This window comes from Arctopsyche grandis, chromosome 11, assembly GCF_051622035.1.
Source record: "Arctopsyche grandis isolate Sample6627 chromosome 11, ASM5162203v2, whole genome shotgun sequence".
NCBI lineage: Eukaryota > Metazoa > Arthropoda > Insecta > Trichoptera > Hydropsychidae > Arctopsyche > Arctopsyche grandis.
The window spans coordinates 15,399,337-15,419,149 of record NC_135365.1 but is presented as its reverse complement, the minus strand read 5'-3'; the positions used below and the strand labels follow the sequence as shown (position 1 = coordinate 15,419,149).

The 19,813-nt window shown below is 30.5% G+C and overlaps 1 protein-coding gene across 1 annotated transcript; it reads right to left on the bottom strand.

The window, feature by feature from the left end:
* Nucleotides 1–394: 394 nt before the first annotated feature.
* LOC143918578 (phospholipid-transporting ATPase ABCA3-like) lies at nucleotides 395–15,409 on the bottom strand. The gene is made up of 32 exons (XM_077440518.1): nucleotides 15,404–15,409; nucleotides 10,241–10,290; nucleotides 9,180–9,416; nucleotides 8,860–9,095; nucleotides 8,579–8,752; nucleotides 8,243–8,493; nucleotides 8,029–8,139; nucleotides 7,512–7,656; nucleotides 7,250–7,429; nucleotides 6,956–7,168; nucleotides 5,696–5,787; nucleotides 5,490–5,619; nucleotides 5,182–5,411; nucleotides 4,916–5,081; nucleotides 4,565–4,816; nucleotides 4,345–4,486; nucleotides 4,164–4,270; nucleotides 3,699–4,081; nucleotides 3,314–3,523; nucleotides 3,123–3,227; nucleotides 2,859–3,030; nucleotides 2,647–2,772; nucleotides 2,437–2,560; nucleotides 2,251–2,360; nucleotides 2,049–2,173; nucleotides 1,793–1,976; nucleotides 1,533–1,694; nucleotides 1,295–1,452; nucleotides 1,123–1,219; nucleotides 870–1,049; nucleotides 657–789; nucleotides 395–575 (listed from the first exon to the last, which is right to left on the bottom strand). The coding sequence occupies exons 1-32, from the start codon at nucleotides 15,407–15,409 to the stop codon at nucleotides 395–397; spliced, it is 5,172 nt and encodes a 1,723-aa protein (XP_077296644.1).
* Nucleotides 15,410–19,813: the final 4,404 nt, after the last annotated feature.

The following is a 19,813-nucleotide window of genomic DNA, read 5'->3' as shown; positions in this document are numbered from 1 at the left end:
ACTAAACTTCACAGCTGTGAGTTACATTACTGCACTTGACTATTGTCATTATAAGTCACTGTAGAACAAACAAATGGAATGTCACATGTGCATATTCATATTATTCAACATTTCCAGACTATGTTAGCTCTTCTTCGGACCATGAGAATCTTGAATTTTCTTGAAATTCAATAAAATTGAGAATAATTCTAGGGCTTGCTTTTCAAATCATTAACAATAGGTGTACATATTGTCATCTTATAAAATAACAATATTCTTAATGTTGAAATAATAAATAGATCACAGTTGACAATAAAGTAACTCGACTGATAAATAAATAAATAAAGTATAATTATAATAGGGTAAATATTTTAGATTAAGTATCTAAAAATATATTATATAAAACTATAAACATTCAAACATGAACTCTTTGATCGTTAGTAAATTGCAAAAATATTTGCTCAAGACTAGTTTGTCCTATTGAATAATCTTCTATATTAAGTTCTTCCTTTGCTGCTTCCATCACACCGAAAATTGTTGACCACCTTACATTTATATCAGGAAGATAATATGTAATTAATCCTTGATAAGATTCACTGAAAACAAAACATTAAACATTAATAATTTCAAAAAAATAGTTTGGTTTACATATAAATAATTAGATAATAAACACCAACATCATTTTGGCATCCGGGAATTTTGAAATCAAAAATTGATTCAAAGGTATAAAGTCAAATGAGGAATTCAATTGGAAGTTCTGTTCAATTGGAAGCAAATTAACTCTCTGTAACTTCACTATCAACGTATACCCTGCAAATATAAATATTTATTATAAAAAAGGATTATAAAAAATACACTATCTTACAAAGTAAAAATAATACAAAACAAACCTTGAGAAAACTTATTTTTGAGATGTTGCGGTGAGCCAAGGCACTGAGGTTTTCCATTAACCATTATAGCGAGTCGTGAACACAAGGCTTCACACTCTTCCATACTATGAGAAGTTAATACGACGCATGGGCATTCTGAAATAGCATTCCACACGAGACGTTTAGCTCCTGGGTCCATACCTGTATCACAATAAACTTTATTTTTAATATCAGTTCGAAATTAAAATATAATATAAAAAAAACAATTCAATACCAGTAGTAGGTTCATCTAAATAAACTACTTGGGGATTTCCGAGAAGTGCTATTGATGTGCTCAACTTTCGTTTATTACCTCCGCTGTATGCTTGTACCTGAAACAATGAAATAACTTTTAAAACACGTCACTTCTTTAATCAGCTTTAAACAAAAACTTAATTTCTAATAACCTTTTTATCTAAATGCTTTGTAAAGCCTAGTTTGTCACTAAGATCTAAAATAAAACGATCTCGGCGGTTTGAAGGTATCCCTCTAAGTAAAGAGTACATTTTCAATGTTTGCCTTCCAGTCATTTCGTCCAACAATGCGTCAAACTGAGGACAATATCCTAGAAATCATATTAGAAAAATAAATTTAGCTGCAAGTTACAATTGATGAAAAATAATAAAAATAAAAAATTTTATATACCGATTTTTTTATAAACAGTCTTCATGTCGTTGTTGATAGAAACACCTCTCACCCAAGCACCTCCTGATGATATTTGTAAATCACCAGTAAGCATTTTGAAAGTAGTTGTTTTACCAGCACCATTGATACCTAACAAGCCAAAACACTCGCCCTCTTTTATGCCTGAAATTTTTTTACAGCATTATTGTAGTAAAATCATTTAGTTATAAAAAAATATATTTGTAACTAATTGAAATAAAAATTAACATATATAATTATACCGAGAGTAAGTTGATTAACAGCAAGAAAATTGTTATAATATCTGGTCATATTTTCAGTAATTAAATTGTATTTCTGGTAATCTGCTGGACTCAACGATAAAACGCGCTTTCGCTCTGAAGCTACATCCGAATCTTCTTCATCTGGCATTATGGGAGATGGAGGAATATGTCCTGGTCCACACATCTAAGAAAATTAAATATTTTTACTACATTATTACAAATGGAAGACTAGATAATCGAAAAGGAAAAGTCTTACCATATTGTGTATTCTATATTCTTTTAAGAGTAGAACCAGGAAGAGTACAATCCCAACAAATATTAAATATATTAAATGAACACCTACTCCAGGCCGTTTAATGTCAAAATAAGGATTGTCAGATACTAAAATTCGACAAATTACAACACAAATTAACCATATAGATAATTTATCAAATATTAAAAAAAAAATTTCTACTCACAACAACAAAATTCAGAAATATAACATAATGAACTTTGATCGCAATCGTCCCCTGCAATATCACAAAATCTTAAACAATTTGTCAAAGTCAACGAAGCGAGACTAAGGTATCTGTAAAATGAAACATACATATAATGACATCAAATATTAAATACATTTAAATATACATAGATGTCAAAATGATTACTTCATTGCACTGCACAAAGTGTAATGTGGAAATAGCAAAAACACATAATGCAGTATAGTTCCAATATATTTCAAATCTAATCCTGGTGCGTTCATCACTTCGACTACTAGAAACATTGCTACACCTAAAATCAAATTGAGTGCAGTTATGAAAAGTGTGAATAATAAATGCATAAAGACAATATATGTATGTATTTACAATATAACTCACCAGTAAACACATTGAACAAGCACATTCTAGAAAATCCAGTAGACGGCGAAAGGAAGAAAGATGATGCTAAATAATGTAGAGGGAGCATTGCCCAGCCAAATAATATGAGAAGCAAAAACACTCGACCTAATTACCCAAAACACATATGTATCATAATAATATAACAAAAATTAATAATTCTATGAAAAATAATCATATAAATAAATTTGCACCTAGTTCATCGCCTGTTGAAAATCCTTCTTGTTCGAAAGCCAATAGCGTAATACATGAAAAGATCGAAATAACGACGAAACACAACATGTCCCAAAGGAATGCCACTGTCCACAAAATAAAAGGAGATGCACCAGATGCCAATTGCAGCAATTTTGAACGGCTCACGTTTTCCTATTTTCATTAAATACATACATACACTCATACTTATATATATTTATTAGAAGTTACTTCATAAAAAAATAATATGCAACAGTCAAGCATACCTTTATATAGAATAATACGAAGAATGATGAAACAAACGCCATACTAAAACCAATGTTAAAAGCTATTTGGAAACCACCACCATCACCATACTGAAGTAATTCAAACTGAAATTGATAAGACAATTAATGATATGCTCTTAGTATGTATGTATGTATGTATGTACATACATATACATAAGTAAATTATTAACCTTGGATTCTAGTGTGAACGGTAATGGATAATTCACTAAAGATATACTGGATTTAGGAGACACTGACTTTAAAATAGCATTGTGTGCCAATATAAAAGAAGCGGGCAAATCATGGAAGGCGAAATTCGAAAACCACGCAATAACTCTCTTAGTGTCAATAGTTGCTCCAATTAAATTCCTTCTTCTCATTGAAGGCATGTCAACATCTGCCTGCAATAGAAAAATATTTAGTATAAAATTATACTGGTGCCAGATTTGATTGGGGAGTTGCACAAAATCAAACCAGTAGCCATTACGGATTTGACATACGATTTACAACATGCATATGTATACGCATAATTGAACCTTTATAATATCTGAGTGAATTCAATTTCCCAAAACTTACAGTTTCCAAATAGTAATCTTGCATATCTTTTTCAACTTCTACCAATTTCATGGACTCGATATCATACTCGTCGAAGTAGTTTTTATAGTGTGTTTCTATAGCTAAACTTTCTGTAGATTCACTTATCGTATTCAAATAGGTCACACTGTCTTCATATCCGTTTGCAAGTTCAAGATTCCTTGCGGGAAGTTGTGTAGGATTACCCCACATTCTAGACACTACTATAGCAATTATCAGGAAAAGAACGGGAATAACTAATTGCAAAATGCCAAGAATCCATGTATATCCGGTGACAAGAATTTTTTTAAAAAATATCGCAATCCACTGATTTAAAATTAGGTCCATTCCAGTATGAGCAACAGGTGCGCAATCAGGCAACTCCTCTGAAATTTTATAAAAAAAGCAAATTTTACTCAAACATATGTATGTATGTATACATATATCGTGCGTATGTAGAAAACTCACGTTTTTCGATATTTTCACTGTCAACTTCGTGTTGAATAAAACCATTAATATCGTCTTCTTTAACACTATCGTCTATATCAAAAGTATCGACTGTATCTGAACCAACCCTTTATAAAATAAGAAAAATTATAATATTATGTGAATGTTAAATTCATTTCATTAGAAAAGAAAAAAATATAACCTCATAAACACTTCCTCTAATGTTGTGGCAGATATACCAAAGCTAACCAACCCAAGTTCAACTTGTCTATTCTCCAAATCTATTAACATTGGTTCGAAATTCCCCGATTGATCCTCTGGCAATATATATGATAATTCCGATCCTCAAAAAATTAAACAAAAATGATAAAACACTTGAACGTGACGAGAAATATATAACAACAAATGTTTTGAATAAATACCAATATCGGTGTAAAGTTTTATAACAGGTATATGTGTTTTAAGCAAATTAGTCACAGGGCCAGCCGGAGCATTATATGAACCATCTAGAGATGTTTTACGGGCTGCAGTCAATCTGTATCCTATTCCAAGTTTCTTTTTCAGATAAAAAGGTGATCCAACACACCGTAGCTTTCCTCCAGATAAAATCGCAACTCTCTCGCCCAAAATCTCTGCCTCGTCCATGAAATGTGTGGTTAAGATCATGGTTCGTCCTGTGCATATTTAAAAAAATATATTGTAAATTTATCACTGGTGTGGTTATCTTTACTGAATATTCCATATGCAATAGATATGTATTTATTTACACCCACCTTTCTTTTCAAGATGTAAAAGATCCCATAATTCTCTGCGAGCGGATGGGTCCATACCCGATGAAGGTTCGTCCAATAAAACAACTCGAGAGCCTCCACACAATGCAGCTCCAACACTCAAACGACGTTGCATTCCACCAGACAAAGAACTCGAATTTACATTTTTCTAAAATCAATTTCAATCGTTTTTATCAATATTTCTCATCCAAGAACTATGTGTACATGTGTGCACTTAATACGTACATATTTATCTAAAAGTCAAATACCTTATCTTCCAAACCCAGTAATTTGACATATTTTTCAACTTCTTCATCCAGAGTTTTTCCGGCACAGCCTTTAAGACGCGCATAAAAATAAATATGCTCAGCTACTGTGAGATCAGAGAAAAGGACATTGTGTTGAGGGCAAAGACCTAAAGATCCACGAACACCACCTATGTCCTTTCTTATGTCGTGACCTGCAACTATAGCAGTTCCTGATGTAGGAGGAGATATACCTTAAATGAGAAAACAAAAAAGTTTAAAATATTTTCACTGGTTTAAATGACATTAAAAATAAATATATAAATTCAAACCAGTTAGCATAGACATTGTAGTAGTTTTTCCTGCCCCATTGTGTCCCAAAAGTACAGTGATTTGATCTTCAAATATTTTCAAATTAAGTTTATCCACAGCTATTTTCTTGTCATAAATTTTTGTCAAATTCTATAAAATAAAATTTTAATAATTTAATAAATCAAATAAAATTAAAAGAAAATGTAAAAAAATATTCCAGACTTACAATTATATTAATGCCGACTCCCAAACCTTTTGGATCTGGTTCAACTGTATCACCAATTTCAGTAAAATCGTTGTGTGGAGTATCCATAACGGCTAAAAATGATACACAAAGCTCAACAATCTTAATGGGCACTTGAATTCAAATCAAAATTGGCTGTTATATTATCACTTGATTACATTTAAGTGTACATATGTCAGTGGCGTCGCTAGGGGTGGTGTCACCTGGTGCGGTAAAACAATTGTCTCCCAAACTTTAAACAAAACACCCCCGGAAATCTTTAAGACGTACTTTAAGTAAAAAAAGTTCACGCAGAATAACACTTAGAGATGGGCAAAAATGAAAATAAAAACAAAAATGAAAAACGCAAATATCGGAAGGCAAAGATCGAAAATCGAAAGATCTTACGTCGAAAGATCAAAAAAAAAAATAGTGCATGGTAAACGGTACATACTCACTTAATTTGCACGGGCAGGATACAACAGGAACAAGAGGAACAGGCTTTTCCTCCCGTATTAATGTGCGCGCGCAGAATACGGGAGGAAAAGCATGTTCCTCTTGTTCCTGTTGTATCCTGCTCGCGCAAATTAAGTGAGTATGTACAGTTTACCAAGCACCTTTTTTTTTTTTGATCTTTCGACTTAAGATCTTTCGATTTTCGATCTTTGCCTTCCGATATTTGTGTTTTCTGTAATTTAACATTCTGTCTCGTCACGTAGACCCCTTTTTATCTATTTTATTTTATATTTTTATCTATTTTATCTATTTATATTTTATTTTTATATTTATTTATATTTATTTTATTAATTAATAATATTTGTTAATTCTTATGACTTACAATAGAGAAACACCAAAATAAAAGCCAAGTTTACACGTTGTTTCTGGATTGCGTTTACATCTGACTGAATCAGTTTACCTTCTTACTTTTAGATTAATACATACATTGATTTCTTAGGAATTCGAACAAAAGCCAATTATGGCTCAGATTTGATGCTATATATAGCTGCACCAGATGAATCACGGTAGCAGTATAAATACAGAAAGCTGTATATATATACAGAAATTGCGACGAGGCGTGTAGCTACTCGAGGACCATCAAACGAAAATGTCGAATTAGCGTTTTTCAATTTGAACAATTTGGTGTCGCCCCAAAAATGGTGTCACCCGGTGCAGACCGCACTCCCCACACGAACGCTACTGCATACATATGTACATACCTATATATGCGATGAGAAGCATTCGAAGATTCAAACGAAAACTCACCCGCAGACGATCCACAAATGCCCGTCCAAAATTGACAAGTGACTGGAAAATACCATGGTTGAGGAACACCATATGAGCCAGGAAATATCTGCTCAACGTACAGGGCTATCAAAAGATAGAGTATGGCATCCACGATCAACATCAATATTACGTGAGCCATCACAAATGAATCGTCAGTGGTTAACGGTTTAAAGAAATTTGACCATTGTAAGCCTGCAAACGAGGAAAAACTTACAACTATCGCTCACACTTACACGATACATAGCCATTAAAAATATAATAATTATTTTATACCTCCTCCAGTCCCTTCATTCAATAAAATTATTTCAAACCCATAAGCCATAGCTGTATTGGACGCAAGGCAAGCAAGCAATCTTGTGGCAAGGGATGGAATTACTTTGTCGTTAGCCAAAAACATGTATGGGGCATACGATAAAAACCATACTAGCCCTGCTACTGTCGCTGCGGTATTGGCTGAAAAATATTTATTTATCTTTAAAATATATAATTTCAGAAATTTGAATATTAACTATTACATAATAAAACTTATTATTACCTTTGGAGAAAAATGTGCTAATCATAAAACAATAACAAATTGAAGTGATTATAAAAATTATCATAAACACCAAAATAACGTGCCATGGAGTAAATGTGAACACTGAGTAGCCTGTAAGTCCTTTTTCAGTCTTATACCACTCAACCTATAAATTATAATAAATTTTAGTACAAGATAATTTGTTTTTTTTATTTTTCCAGATTTCCAACAAGTAACAAGGCTTTTGGCGAAGATCTCATAGTCTAATAATTTTCGGTGCTTGTCATTATTACAGTTGGGTCTTCAGTGATAAAATCAGTATTCGCGCGCTATCCTGACAGTGACATTTATTATAAATGTCATTGTTATAATATAAATGACATTTAGAACGATATGATTTTTATACTAATTCTATAATATGTATATACATTTATAATCAGACCATGAGACTTCCACTAAATGGTTCATACCAAACATACATATTATTGAAAAACCAAAATTAAGTTTAGTATAAAAAAGAGCATATTTTTATGCATACCTTTAAAAGAATTACTATCAAAATAATAGATCCGATTAGATACGAAAACGCCTTAACGAACCACGCCATCCAATGTAACCAATTCGATAAGCCCATAATTTTCATTACTTCCTAAAAATAAAATATCAATATATACATATTATAATGTCAAACAAGTACATACAAATGTATGTACAATATAAATAGAACATTCTTATATTAATAAATAGTTAACCTTCAATTGCATCTCTTTTTCTATTGCGATCACTCTTACAGTGTTTATGCATGTATAATTAAAGCTGAGCATAATAATAATAGAGATAAATCCTTGCAGCGCTGGCAATAAATCGTCTTTTAAAAACCCTGGATGTGGATATCGTTGCATAAACAAATCTGGCACAGCAAGAGCATTATTTTTATTTAATTTATTTGTGATTTCACGAATGATTCCATGTGCTATTTGTATGAAACCTTCTTGAACGTAGCCTACGGATTTTTTTTTTAATTACAATATTTTTACATAAACTTTATAATGTAGATAAACCAAATACAAGGCATTTAGATTTTTTACCTGGCCAACCTCCAGTGCTTTCATTACGACTTCTAGGACCGGGAGCTTGTATAACGGAATACAGGAAATTTGTTCTCCAATTCAGAAAAGGGTTAGGTGGAAATATAGTGCGCAATTGAGCTGGAAATCTTAACGCTATATTTATATGATCCGGCCAATTTTCAAATGTCATGCCTAAAATTAAAAACAAACACAACATAAGTTTAATGACATAGAGGCATCCGTAAACCAAACCAGTTATATATGTAAATATATATGTACTGAAAAATTAAATTTCTGACCTGCTAAATCATCATCAAATTGTATTCCACAAAAATTTGAATCATTCATGCTGGGATCAATTAATTTTTGTTCAAGTGTTAATGCATTTGGATATGCATTAATACGGACCCCAAGCAGTATCTTAAAACACGGCAAAGTTTCATTGTTTTCCGAAGCCAAGTAACAAACAGCATCTTCTACAATTTTTCTTATAACAGAAGATTCAGGCGAATACGATATACGATTTGGAATGTTACTAAAATATAAATAATATATTCAAAATCGAAAACCATTCTTTGCAAATAAGTGTGTAGTACAAAAACATTGTGTTTGATAATACCTTATATTATTATTGGTTATATTCGAAGGAAGTCCAGGCAATTTAGGCGAAATAAAATGAGATGGATCAAATCGGTCAAACCGTACTTCTTTGGCGGTGTCTGGTTCAACGAGACTTCTAACGAGCACCAACAATGTAACAAAAATGACTGGTGCGAGTATTTCAATCACCGTTTGCAATTTGTGCCTCTTCTGAAGCACAAAATTCTTCCATATTAAAAGCTTGAATTTATCCCAATTACCCGGCATGGTTGCGGTGGTCGATTATAAAACCTGATATTTTTTCACTGCTTAATGTTATCGACTAAATATCATGATAGCTTGTTTTGTAGATAATGTAGGTCTCACATTCATTTCCAAACCTAAAAAAAAAAACAGCTTTCAATCAGTTACAGGCAGCATAGTCAAACATGTATGTACATAAAACATGTCAATTCAATATCTTCATTGATTTTATCATATTTAATTTTAATAATTATTTTATCAATCAATCAATCGGAATCGGAACTAAAACAGAAATCGGTAATCGGTAATTTACATAAATAAACATATTATGTATTTATTAATTGATAAAGATTTAATATTTCTACCTATAATTATTTTATACAGGGCTTTTTTTTAATAAAAACGTACCGAAACGCACTTCTTGTTAAGTTAATTTCGAATCAATCCATATTTCATCCCCTTCATAAAGACAACATATTTTATCATTTTGGCCAATTATCTAATATATAATTTGGAAAGAGACTTTGTATATATGTATATATGTATCCTTGGTTCGTTCGTTCGCCGTCCGTAGATCGGGGACGTCATCGAACAAATGATTCGATTTATTTTTTTTTTCGATTCATAGGCGCCGATTTGATTTATTTTTTAAAGGTCAAATGCTCAGGGGGCGCCGAGGGCGAAGCCCAAGAAGGCAAAGGCTCAGGGGGCGCCTAGGGCGAAGCCCTCGAAGGTAAAGGCTCAGGGAGGCGCCGAGGGCGAAGCCTTAAAAGGCAAAGGCTCAGGAGGGCGCCGAGGGCGAAGCCCTAGAAGGCAGAGGCTCAGGGGGGCACCGAGGGCGAAGCCCTAGAGGGCAAAAGGCTCAGGGGGTGGCTGAGGGCAAAGCCCTAGAAGCAAAAAAAAAAATATTTTTTTTCGATTTTTTTTTTAATTTTAAATTTTTTTTTTAATAATAATTTGTATGAATAAATAAATAACTTTTTTGGCAACCCTACTTATAATCGATTTACTTATCTTTACAATCATATTGACATAAGTAGATACATAATTCAATCATTTTTTATTACAAAGATAAAATTAATTTATCAGAAATATGTACATGAAGAATGTGTCAGCAGAATTCCACGATACTACAGACGTATCACAAAATACTCTTTCCTGTAGCGTTATTTGCGAAACTTAAAGAATATGTGACAAAAATGTGGAAAACATGTGTTTATTTTCACTCTAGTGCGTAGATCGAATAGCTATGTATATTCACATATGGTGGAGGAAAAAAAACACAATTTTCGAAACTGGGGACGAAAGAAACAAAGAATCAATTCACAGTTAGTTTTCGTTCTTTTTACTCGTTTCAAAAAAAATTAAATACTCACTTAAAAAATAGACTTAAACTTTTATTATTTTTAAATATCTTAAATATAAGTTGTTACTTAATATATTGTTTTTACGTTCGCATTAATTTTTTATCAAAAACTTTTGGTTCCAAATTTTTTTGGCTACAAAATGACTCCAAATAAAACCGTTTCAAATTATGTGAAAGTGGTCATCGCAACGCTTATTGGTAAAAAGACGTACAGTTTCACGCAAATGAAAAAAAATTATAAATAATTGTCACCCTTCAGTGTCAAAAATTGTACAATCGGTGCGATCGGGTGTTTCTACAACTGCTACCCTACACGGCAATTGTGGAAGATTACGAAAAACCAACTCGTGAATGAATCGAAAAATTATCACTACAACTTTGTAGAATCGTTGGATGCCTAATAAAGGTGTTCAGGCTATTCTAAGGGCTAAATCACACAGCGGTGAATGTGGGACGTGGGTTTTTTTAGATAGTTTTAAGCATATATAAAAATTGACGCGTTCGTGGAATGCGTACGTGGTATAGTCCTTTGAAAACGATACATTCGACCGTTCGTCGTTGAAATTGTATGGTAGTATTTATTCTTGCTTGACAGTGATCTATAACGAAACGACCCTCGGACTGAATTTTACCGAAAATGGTCAGAAGGGTCATTTTTTTATAGATCACTGTTCTTCTATATATGTTTTTTTGCCGTATTTTGTGTCTGAGGGCATGGATGCACATATGTACATAATTACATCTTTATGCAAGATGGTGCCCTATGTTACACGGCAAAATCGATTAAAAATTACCTGGCCATATAAAATATCCGAATTTCATTATGGTCAGGTTATTCAACGGATTTAAAACCAATTGAAAACTGTTGGGGGCAGTGGTGTAGTCGGGCCAGGTCGCTGCCCTGGTACTTATTTTTGAGCCAGGTCCCCACCATAGCACTTTGATTGATATAAACATTGTTTTTATAGTACAATTAAAAAATATTTTAACTAAAATTTCATATAAAATTTTGTATTACAAATATTGTGAGCAGGCTTTCGCTGTAACACTCGATGACCACAATCGAATAGTAATCTGAGCACATTCAAAACTTAAAAGCCATTTCATGAAATGTATTGGCTTATTTATTTAAAACCACCCAAAACTTCGAAAGAAAATATTCTTTGAACTATTTACCATACGCACTTAAGGATAGATAAAATGAGGGAACTCAGCTTAAATTAATAGTCATCTCTAAATTCACATGTTAAAATTGATAGTTTTTTGACATATGTATGTATGTATACCTACATATGTACATGGTTTTAGCATTGCTAAAAGCAAATGTTGCTGTTGACATACAAACACGGTTTTTGCAAAATCAAAGATGTTGAAGAGAATGCACTATGGCAGTTTTTATAAAATATAAAAAATACATCATAATTTCAACAAGTAAGAATATTTGTTAATTATTATTTGATTTTTTTTTTAAATATTTGAACTACCATTATTAGGATACAACTTTTTTTAGTAAGGAAAAAAGCGGGGGGGGTGTCGTAAAAATTAAACACCAACCTGGTTCTTTTTTATTTAGCACTACACCACTAGTTGGGGGGTATTAAAAAGTATTGTTTATAACAGCCTTAATACTAATTTGAATAATTTAAAAGAAAAAATAATAAATACCTGAAAAAATAATTCGCAAATAAAAAAAAACAATAGTCATGCATAGAACGTATGTATGCCGCGTAGGATTAGTGCTGTTATAAATAATAATAATAGTGATAAGCCCGATGAAATATCATCGCATGGGCTTTGTCTTAAATTATGCAATAAAAAATAAAATAAAATAATAAAACCCATAGTCAAAATCAAAGGCGAAATCGAAAAAAAAAAAATATATATATATATACAATGCCAGTATACAATCTCTACAATGCCAGTAATGTTGAGTTGGTTAATTATTATTTATTTGTTTTTTATTATACATATTTTTTACATGCTCTATATTTATATTTTTATTTGTATTATAACGAAAGTGAAGATTTGGAGCTACCTGCCAAGTCACTCTAGTATTGTTAAAAAAAAAAAAAAAAAATATATATATATATATATATATATATATATATATATATATATATATATATATATATAGGGTCTCCGTCACGGCCCCGAATGTGAAACGCCCGAAAACGCAAATATCGGAAGGCAAAGATCGAAAATCGAAAGATCTTAAGTCGAAAGATAAAAAAAGGGTGCATGGTAAACGGTACATACTCACTTAATTTGCGGATACAACAGGAACAAGAGGAACAGACTTTTCCTCCCGTATTCTGCGCGCGCACATTAAACAAGGCTGTATGACAAAAAGAGAGATAATTTCACCGCATGCCACTCATATATATTATATATACATAGTACCGTTTACCATGCACCATTTTTTTTTATCTTTCGACTTAAGATCTTTCGATTTTCGATCTTTGCCTTCCGATATTTGCGTTTTCGGGCGTTTCCCATTCGGGCCCGTGACGGAGACCGATATATATATATATATATATATATATATATATATATATATATATATATATATATATATATATATATATATATATATATATATATATATATATATATATATATATATATATATATATATATATATATATATATATATATATATATATATATATATATATATATATATATATATATATATATATATATATATATACATATATATTTTATTTTATTTTTTTTAACAATACTAGAGTGACTTGGCAGGTAGCTCCAAATCGTCACTTTCGTTATAATACAAATAAAAATATAAATATAGAGCATGTAAAAAATATGTATAATAAAAAACAAATAAATAATAATTAACCAACTCAACATTACTGGCATTGTAGAGATCTAAGGAATGTATGTGCCGGTAAGTAAAGAAGTCGAACAGCTCTCGAGAAAGGGGAGTTTATGATTACGTTTGTTCTAGCCCTAATTGGCAACAAGATATCGTGTTTTCGTAAAACCCTATGATTTTCCGGGGCCAAAAATTTTAGCTTCTCCAAGTTTATTGACATTAGCCCATTCGCTATATGTGTATGTATATATCATATATTGTAAACAATATTGCGAAATTGCGCACAGCTTACCTACGGCCAACCAACCCGATATCGTCTGAAACCTTGGGGTCAATCTGGATACGAATTTGCACTAGAGAAACCTTCGCCGTGAAGTGAGATAGTGGCACACACACACCGATAGCCCCAAAAGCCAAAACTCATCTAAGTAATTCATTACTATCAATGTATTATCTATCGATTTTTATCAGACCGTAATCGCGTTTGATACTGCGAATAAAAACAATGAAATACATACTCTCTATGAGAAGCTTGAACTTTGGAACCTACAAATTATTTCAGATCTCATAACCACATGTACAATACGATAATCCGCGTCATACCATAGGACTTATAAATTTGTTATATAAGGCAGTTAAAATGAGTCGGACGGGCGAATTGACGTAGCGCAAATTGCTAAGCGATGATATTCTACATATATATTTACGTAATTTGTTAATTAATATTTTTCGTCTAAAAATTTCGGTTCTGATCCGTGTAAATGCAAAAAATTATACAGCAGAACTTGATTACACGAAACTTCTGTAAATCGCTCGAAAGACAAAGACTCATATTAAGAAATAGTTGTTTCTAAAAAATATTATGATTTGTTTGCTCAAAATAATCACTATTTTCCATATAGACTTAATGTGTACGAAAATAATATCTCATACTAAGAAAATAGCAAAGTTTTCTATCGATGTCTCCTCCTGATAAAATCTTATCTCCTGGCATCTATCGATGACAGGAGAATTGAGCAAACTTCTAAGAAATTAAATTTCATTCTAATTTTCACGATACACAAATAAATATGACATGACTATGCAATAACAGATTACATATACTATATGGCGTGTATTTAATTGATCATTAATTTATTCAGCTTTTGATCAACAAATATAACTAAATTGTAGGTAAATATTTCGAAATTATCGGTGAGCATTCTAAATCAGTACGCTGTGATCAATTATCATACATATACTCAGTTATTAAACTAAATTGTCAGTTATTAAACTAAATTGTCAGTTATTAAACTAAATTGTCAGTTATTAAACTAAATTGTCAGTTATTAAACTAAATTGTCAGTTATTAAACTAAATTGTCAGTTATTAAACTAAATTGTCAGTTATTAAACGAAATAATCAGTTACTAAACCAAAATGATCAAATAATAAAATGAAAAAGCTTTCATTCTTTTCCTTTTCATTTGTTTATCTTGTATTTACCTTTTTCATTTGTTTATCTTTGTAAATTTCCATTTCTTCTTCTATTCTATTTTATAACCTTTTTCCAATATTTTAACACTTTAGTTTAGTTATGCAATGTGCTATTTTGTCATGTTATAGCTTTTATTATTTTCTTTTTCATTTGTTTATCTTGTATTTATCTTTTTCATTTAGTTATCTTTGTAAAAATCTGTAATTGGACTCGGATGTTATATACATACATATATTTTATATATTTACTCTTTGTTTTTATGCATGTCTACATCTTGTTGTCTCTCGATTTTTCAATAAATAAAATAAAATAAAAACAGTACAGCCATATCGTCAGTGTTGCCATATCGCATTATGTAAATTATGTAAGAATAGATAAGAATATGGTTTCTTTCGGAAAAATTTCCAAAAGTCCAAAAAGGCGTACGACAGAGATGCATACTTAATGTGACCATTTATTTTTGTTCTCAAAACGGGACATCTACCAATTTTTACGTAATAGTATGTGTATTCAAGAAAACGCGTATTTTTTCAGTTTTTATTTATTAATAAAAAGAACAGGAATGTTGATGAAGAATAGAAAAGAACAGGGATGAATAATATAAATATAAAAAAAAATATTTTCTTTTATATTTTTCTGCTGAACAAATTTTCTTAAGTATTACTGGGTTTGCTTTAAAATAAGAATGAAATTCTTGGCAGGATTTCTTAAAATTGATTTTAATTAACAACATTGCTTTAAGAACTACGACTTGCAATTGCGTTTTTTCGGTCGTTCACAACTTGTTCGTCTGTGAAAAGACTCTTTCTAAGCGAATTAAGACTGGAAACAATTTTTAAATTGTTACCGTGTGTTGCTCTCTTTTTGAAAACGGGACATTTCGACGTCCCGAAGCTGTGCTCGGGGACAACGGGACAGGCTACCTAAAAACTTGACGGTCCCGTTCAAAACGAGACGTATGGTCACTATATGCATACTGCCTCTTTTTATTATTATTATTACTAGTCACCGGAGCCTGAGGGGGCCGTGTATTGTTCAAAGGTTGTAAATGCATTGTTAAAGGTTTGCCGAACAATGGATAGCACTGTGACTATCCTACCTCTAATTATTACATACCTCCTTTACGTTTCACTTGCGATTACAATTCAAGAAAAAGTTTGCCTCTTATCCGATTGTTTTCATACTTTGCCATATTGTTCATGTTGGTCATCAATACAAGTAAATGGATCCTCCGCCATTACGATAGAGATAAAATATCGTTTAAGAAGCGAAACAAGTCCGAACATTTTTAATATCGGTGACAGTTGGTAGTCATTAATTTTATACAGATGGCGGTAGTAAAAAAAAATTATTGGTATTTTTATTCAGAATAATAATTTTATATACAAATTATGTACAGAAGAGGTATGTTTTTAAAAAGCTTTTTTTAGTATATATGTACTTGTGTATATGGGGAGCACACAGGACTGTCTCTGTATGATGCAAGTCTTCGAAATTCCGCCTCCAAAATGTTTTTCCAAACCTTCGATTTTGATTTTAAAAAAAGGACTGCACAAAATGTACGGATAATATTTTTATTTTGAAAATATAAACTACTTTAAAATAATGATATCAACTTTGACAATCAACTTCAACAATTTACTATATTTTTACCCTTCTAACTTACATCCCGCAATTAGTCTTGAAGATCATTTGCATATCTGATTCACTTTTCTGAAAGTCCATCGGGAATGCTCGAAATCCAGTTTCCGAAAACAGTGCGATAGGCAGTGGCGTGCGATAAATCATAAATCGTATACATTAATATCAGAATAACACAGACCAAAAGAGAAAAGCGTTGCGTACAGATTTTTAATAATTGAATGGTTCAAATTGTATTTTGATTTCGCTGCTTATGCCGCCTCCCTTCAGTTGCCTTTTTTGTTGCTCAGTGTAATTAATTCATTAATTTACCAAAACATGAAAATTTATCACATTTTGTTTCACTAATATTATATAATAAAATAAAATTATATGAGAAATTGCTTGAATAACAATCAAAATAAAAACCAAAAGATATGTTAGTTTGAAGGTAGATTTTATTATAAACAAAAAAATCTAAATTTTTCTCAAATTTGATTTTCAATTTTCTAATTGTACGATATATACAAAATATTCCAAATGCAACTATTAGTATATATGCATAAGTATGTAAATACATATATGTATATTATACATACATGTACAATAACTATGTGTGTGCATTTTAAATGTATTTATATTATAAAATATTTAACATAACAAACATTACATACACCCATTTTCAATGTGTAGAAAAATTACATAGACCTGTAAATTAATGAACATATAGAAAAAATATATCATCCTATTGATCATTTGTTGATTTTTGATTAAAATTAATAAAAACAAATAAAAAGGAAATTAAGAATTGGTGATTAACCCTCTGAGTGCTTACATTACGTCTTTTCTGTTGAAAGCATAGAAAGGGTAGTATTCTTGTTTATTTTTTACATACTCAAAAAAACAACGCCGATAGTCGTATTTCAGGATAATGGGCTTATTGGCAAAACGCCGATCGGCGTCGTTCAGCATGCAAAGGGTTAATTGAACTTTAATTTAGACCATATTCACTTTCATAATAATAATGTACACTCTAAACAAATTATTCAACTTAAATTAAATGTATTCAACATTAAATAAAGTATTTCAACATTAAACAAATATATAATATTATACATGAGAAAAATTATTATCACTGGAACTTATTTGTTTACACTTTGAAATTATTAAATCACATTTTTTTACTGGCAATGGGATATTTGCAATAAAGTACGTTTTTGTCCATAATCTCATTTTTTCTGTCAAATTGAACGTCACTGTGTTTATTAACATTAATTTGTTTATTAGTGACATAATAAGCGAATTTATATATTATAGATTAATTGATTAATTCATATTGTATGATAGAATATGGACAATTTTCTTGAATTAAGCAATAATTCTGATTCGGAAATTGAATAGAAAGCAAGTGAAATATCTCACAACATACGTAAAGCAAAGATGAAACGACAATCCTTGACCACTCAGTTTTAAGCAAAATTTTATCAACTTTCTTCAAAAATATCTCAAACATTTAATTGCCAACCGAAAACTATTCAATCAAAAGTGAAATGATACTATGTCAAAATTTTGAAAATTAAAGTGCATGATATTTAACGTATCGTTATTGGAAATAAAGTTAAGGTGTACCAAGTGAATAGTATTTATTTCAAAGTTTAAAGTATTCGAAATTAACTTAAAATTATTCGAACTTATGTAAAAGTATTCGAAATTTGATAAAACGTATTCAAAATTAAGTTAAAATTATTCGAAACCAAGTGAATAGTATCTAATTTAAAGTGTCAAGTACCCGGATTAAAGTTCCGTGTACTTAAAGAACACTATCAAAAATTAAGTCAATAATATATTCGCCATTAAGAAATGCTTAATTTATATGTACAATAAATAACACATACAAATATAAAAAAATATCAGAAAATATAATCATAGTATCTAGTTTTAGAACATTACTAAATAAAATGAAAAATATTGAATTCAGTGTATTAAACCTACTTTGTGGAAATAATAGATCACGTAAACAATGCGAAACTTTTACATCTAAATATTACTATGTGCATATATGTATATATAATTGTTGCATACAATTTGATTAGTCATATAATAAATGAATGAAAATGACAAGTCATTTAACAACTCGCGATAATCACTCTGATATAATATTGATAAAAGCATCGTGTCGCTATGTCAGTGTTAATATGAATGTGTCAATATGACAAAAACCAATAAAATTTCATCATTGGTTTTTTAATAGTTTTCTACGCAATGTAATATACTATCATAACAAAAACTGCCTCATACGAAGAATATTCACAGCAAAAACACACAGACTTTAGTCAACGATTAAAAGGTATGTACACTGTTTTTTAAAATTGTACAAAGTCACAATGATGAGCACCCCAAACAAAAATAATCACTCACTACACAACATATTAATATTTAGCATAGAAATTACAATGATAACCTTTGAAATTGGGTTTAAAAATTGTCTATATACATATAATTGTGTACACAAAACACTATACATATACATATTTAAACTTTGACTTCACATATAATTCAATTAAGTAAATGACTATGAATGGTTTTAAAAAAATTGTTAGAATATCAAATAAAATATAAGTGTAATACATGAGGTAGTATATTTTAGAATATCTATTTATTTATTTTTTTGGCATAAATTTTGACCTAGTCATCGGCGAAGATGACAACAGTCCCAACAGTGACAATCATACAATATTGAAATCATAAATTTTCCAAATTATATCAACATATAAATAAACTTTATGCTATATCAATGTTTTTAATTTAAAATGATTTTTTTATTGCTTTCTAACCTACATATGTTTGTACATATGTACATTTTTAGTATGTATTAAGAAATTTAAAGGAAACAATTACCCTGGTTATCAATTTTGTTAATTATATTGCAATACTTACATACAAACACACAAATAAATAATAAAATTATATACTATTTTACAAAAGAAAATTTTTAATCGAAATTAGTTAAAATATGTTTAAAAATTCTCTTGTTATAAACAACATAAACATTTAAAAGAGAGCACTTCATACGCAATCCAAATAAATAAACCAAACTAAATATAAGCACATA

Coding starts and splice junctions, on each gene's coding strand:
- LOC143918578 (XM_077440518.1), bottom strand. Junction 3,228..3,313: donor CGTTCACACTAGAATCCAAG/GTTAATAATTTA, acceptor TATCAATTTCAG/TTTGAATTACTTCAGTATGG. Junction 3,031..3,122: donor TCGTATTATTCTATATAAAG/GTATGCTTGACT, acceptor TAATGAAAATAG/GAAAACGTGAGCCGTTCAAA.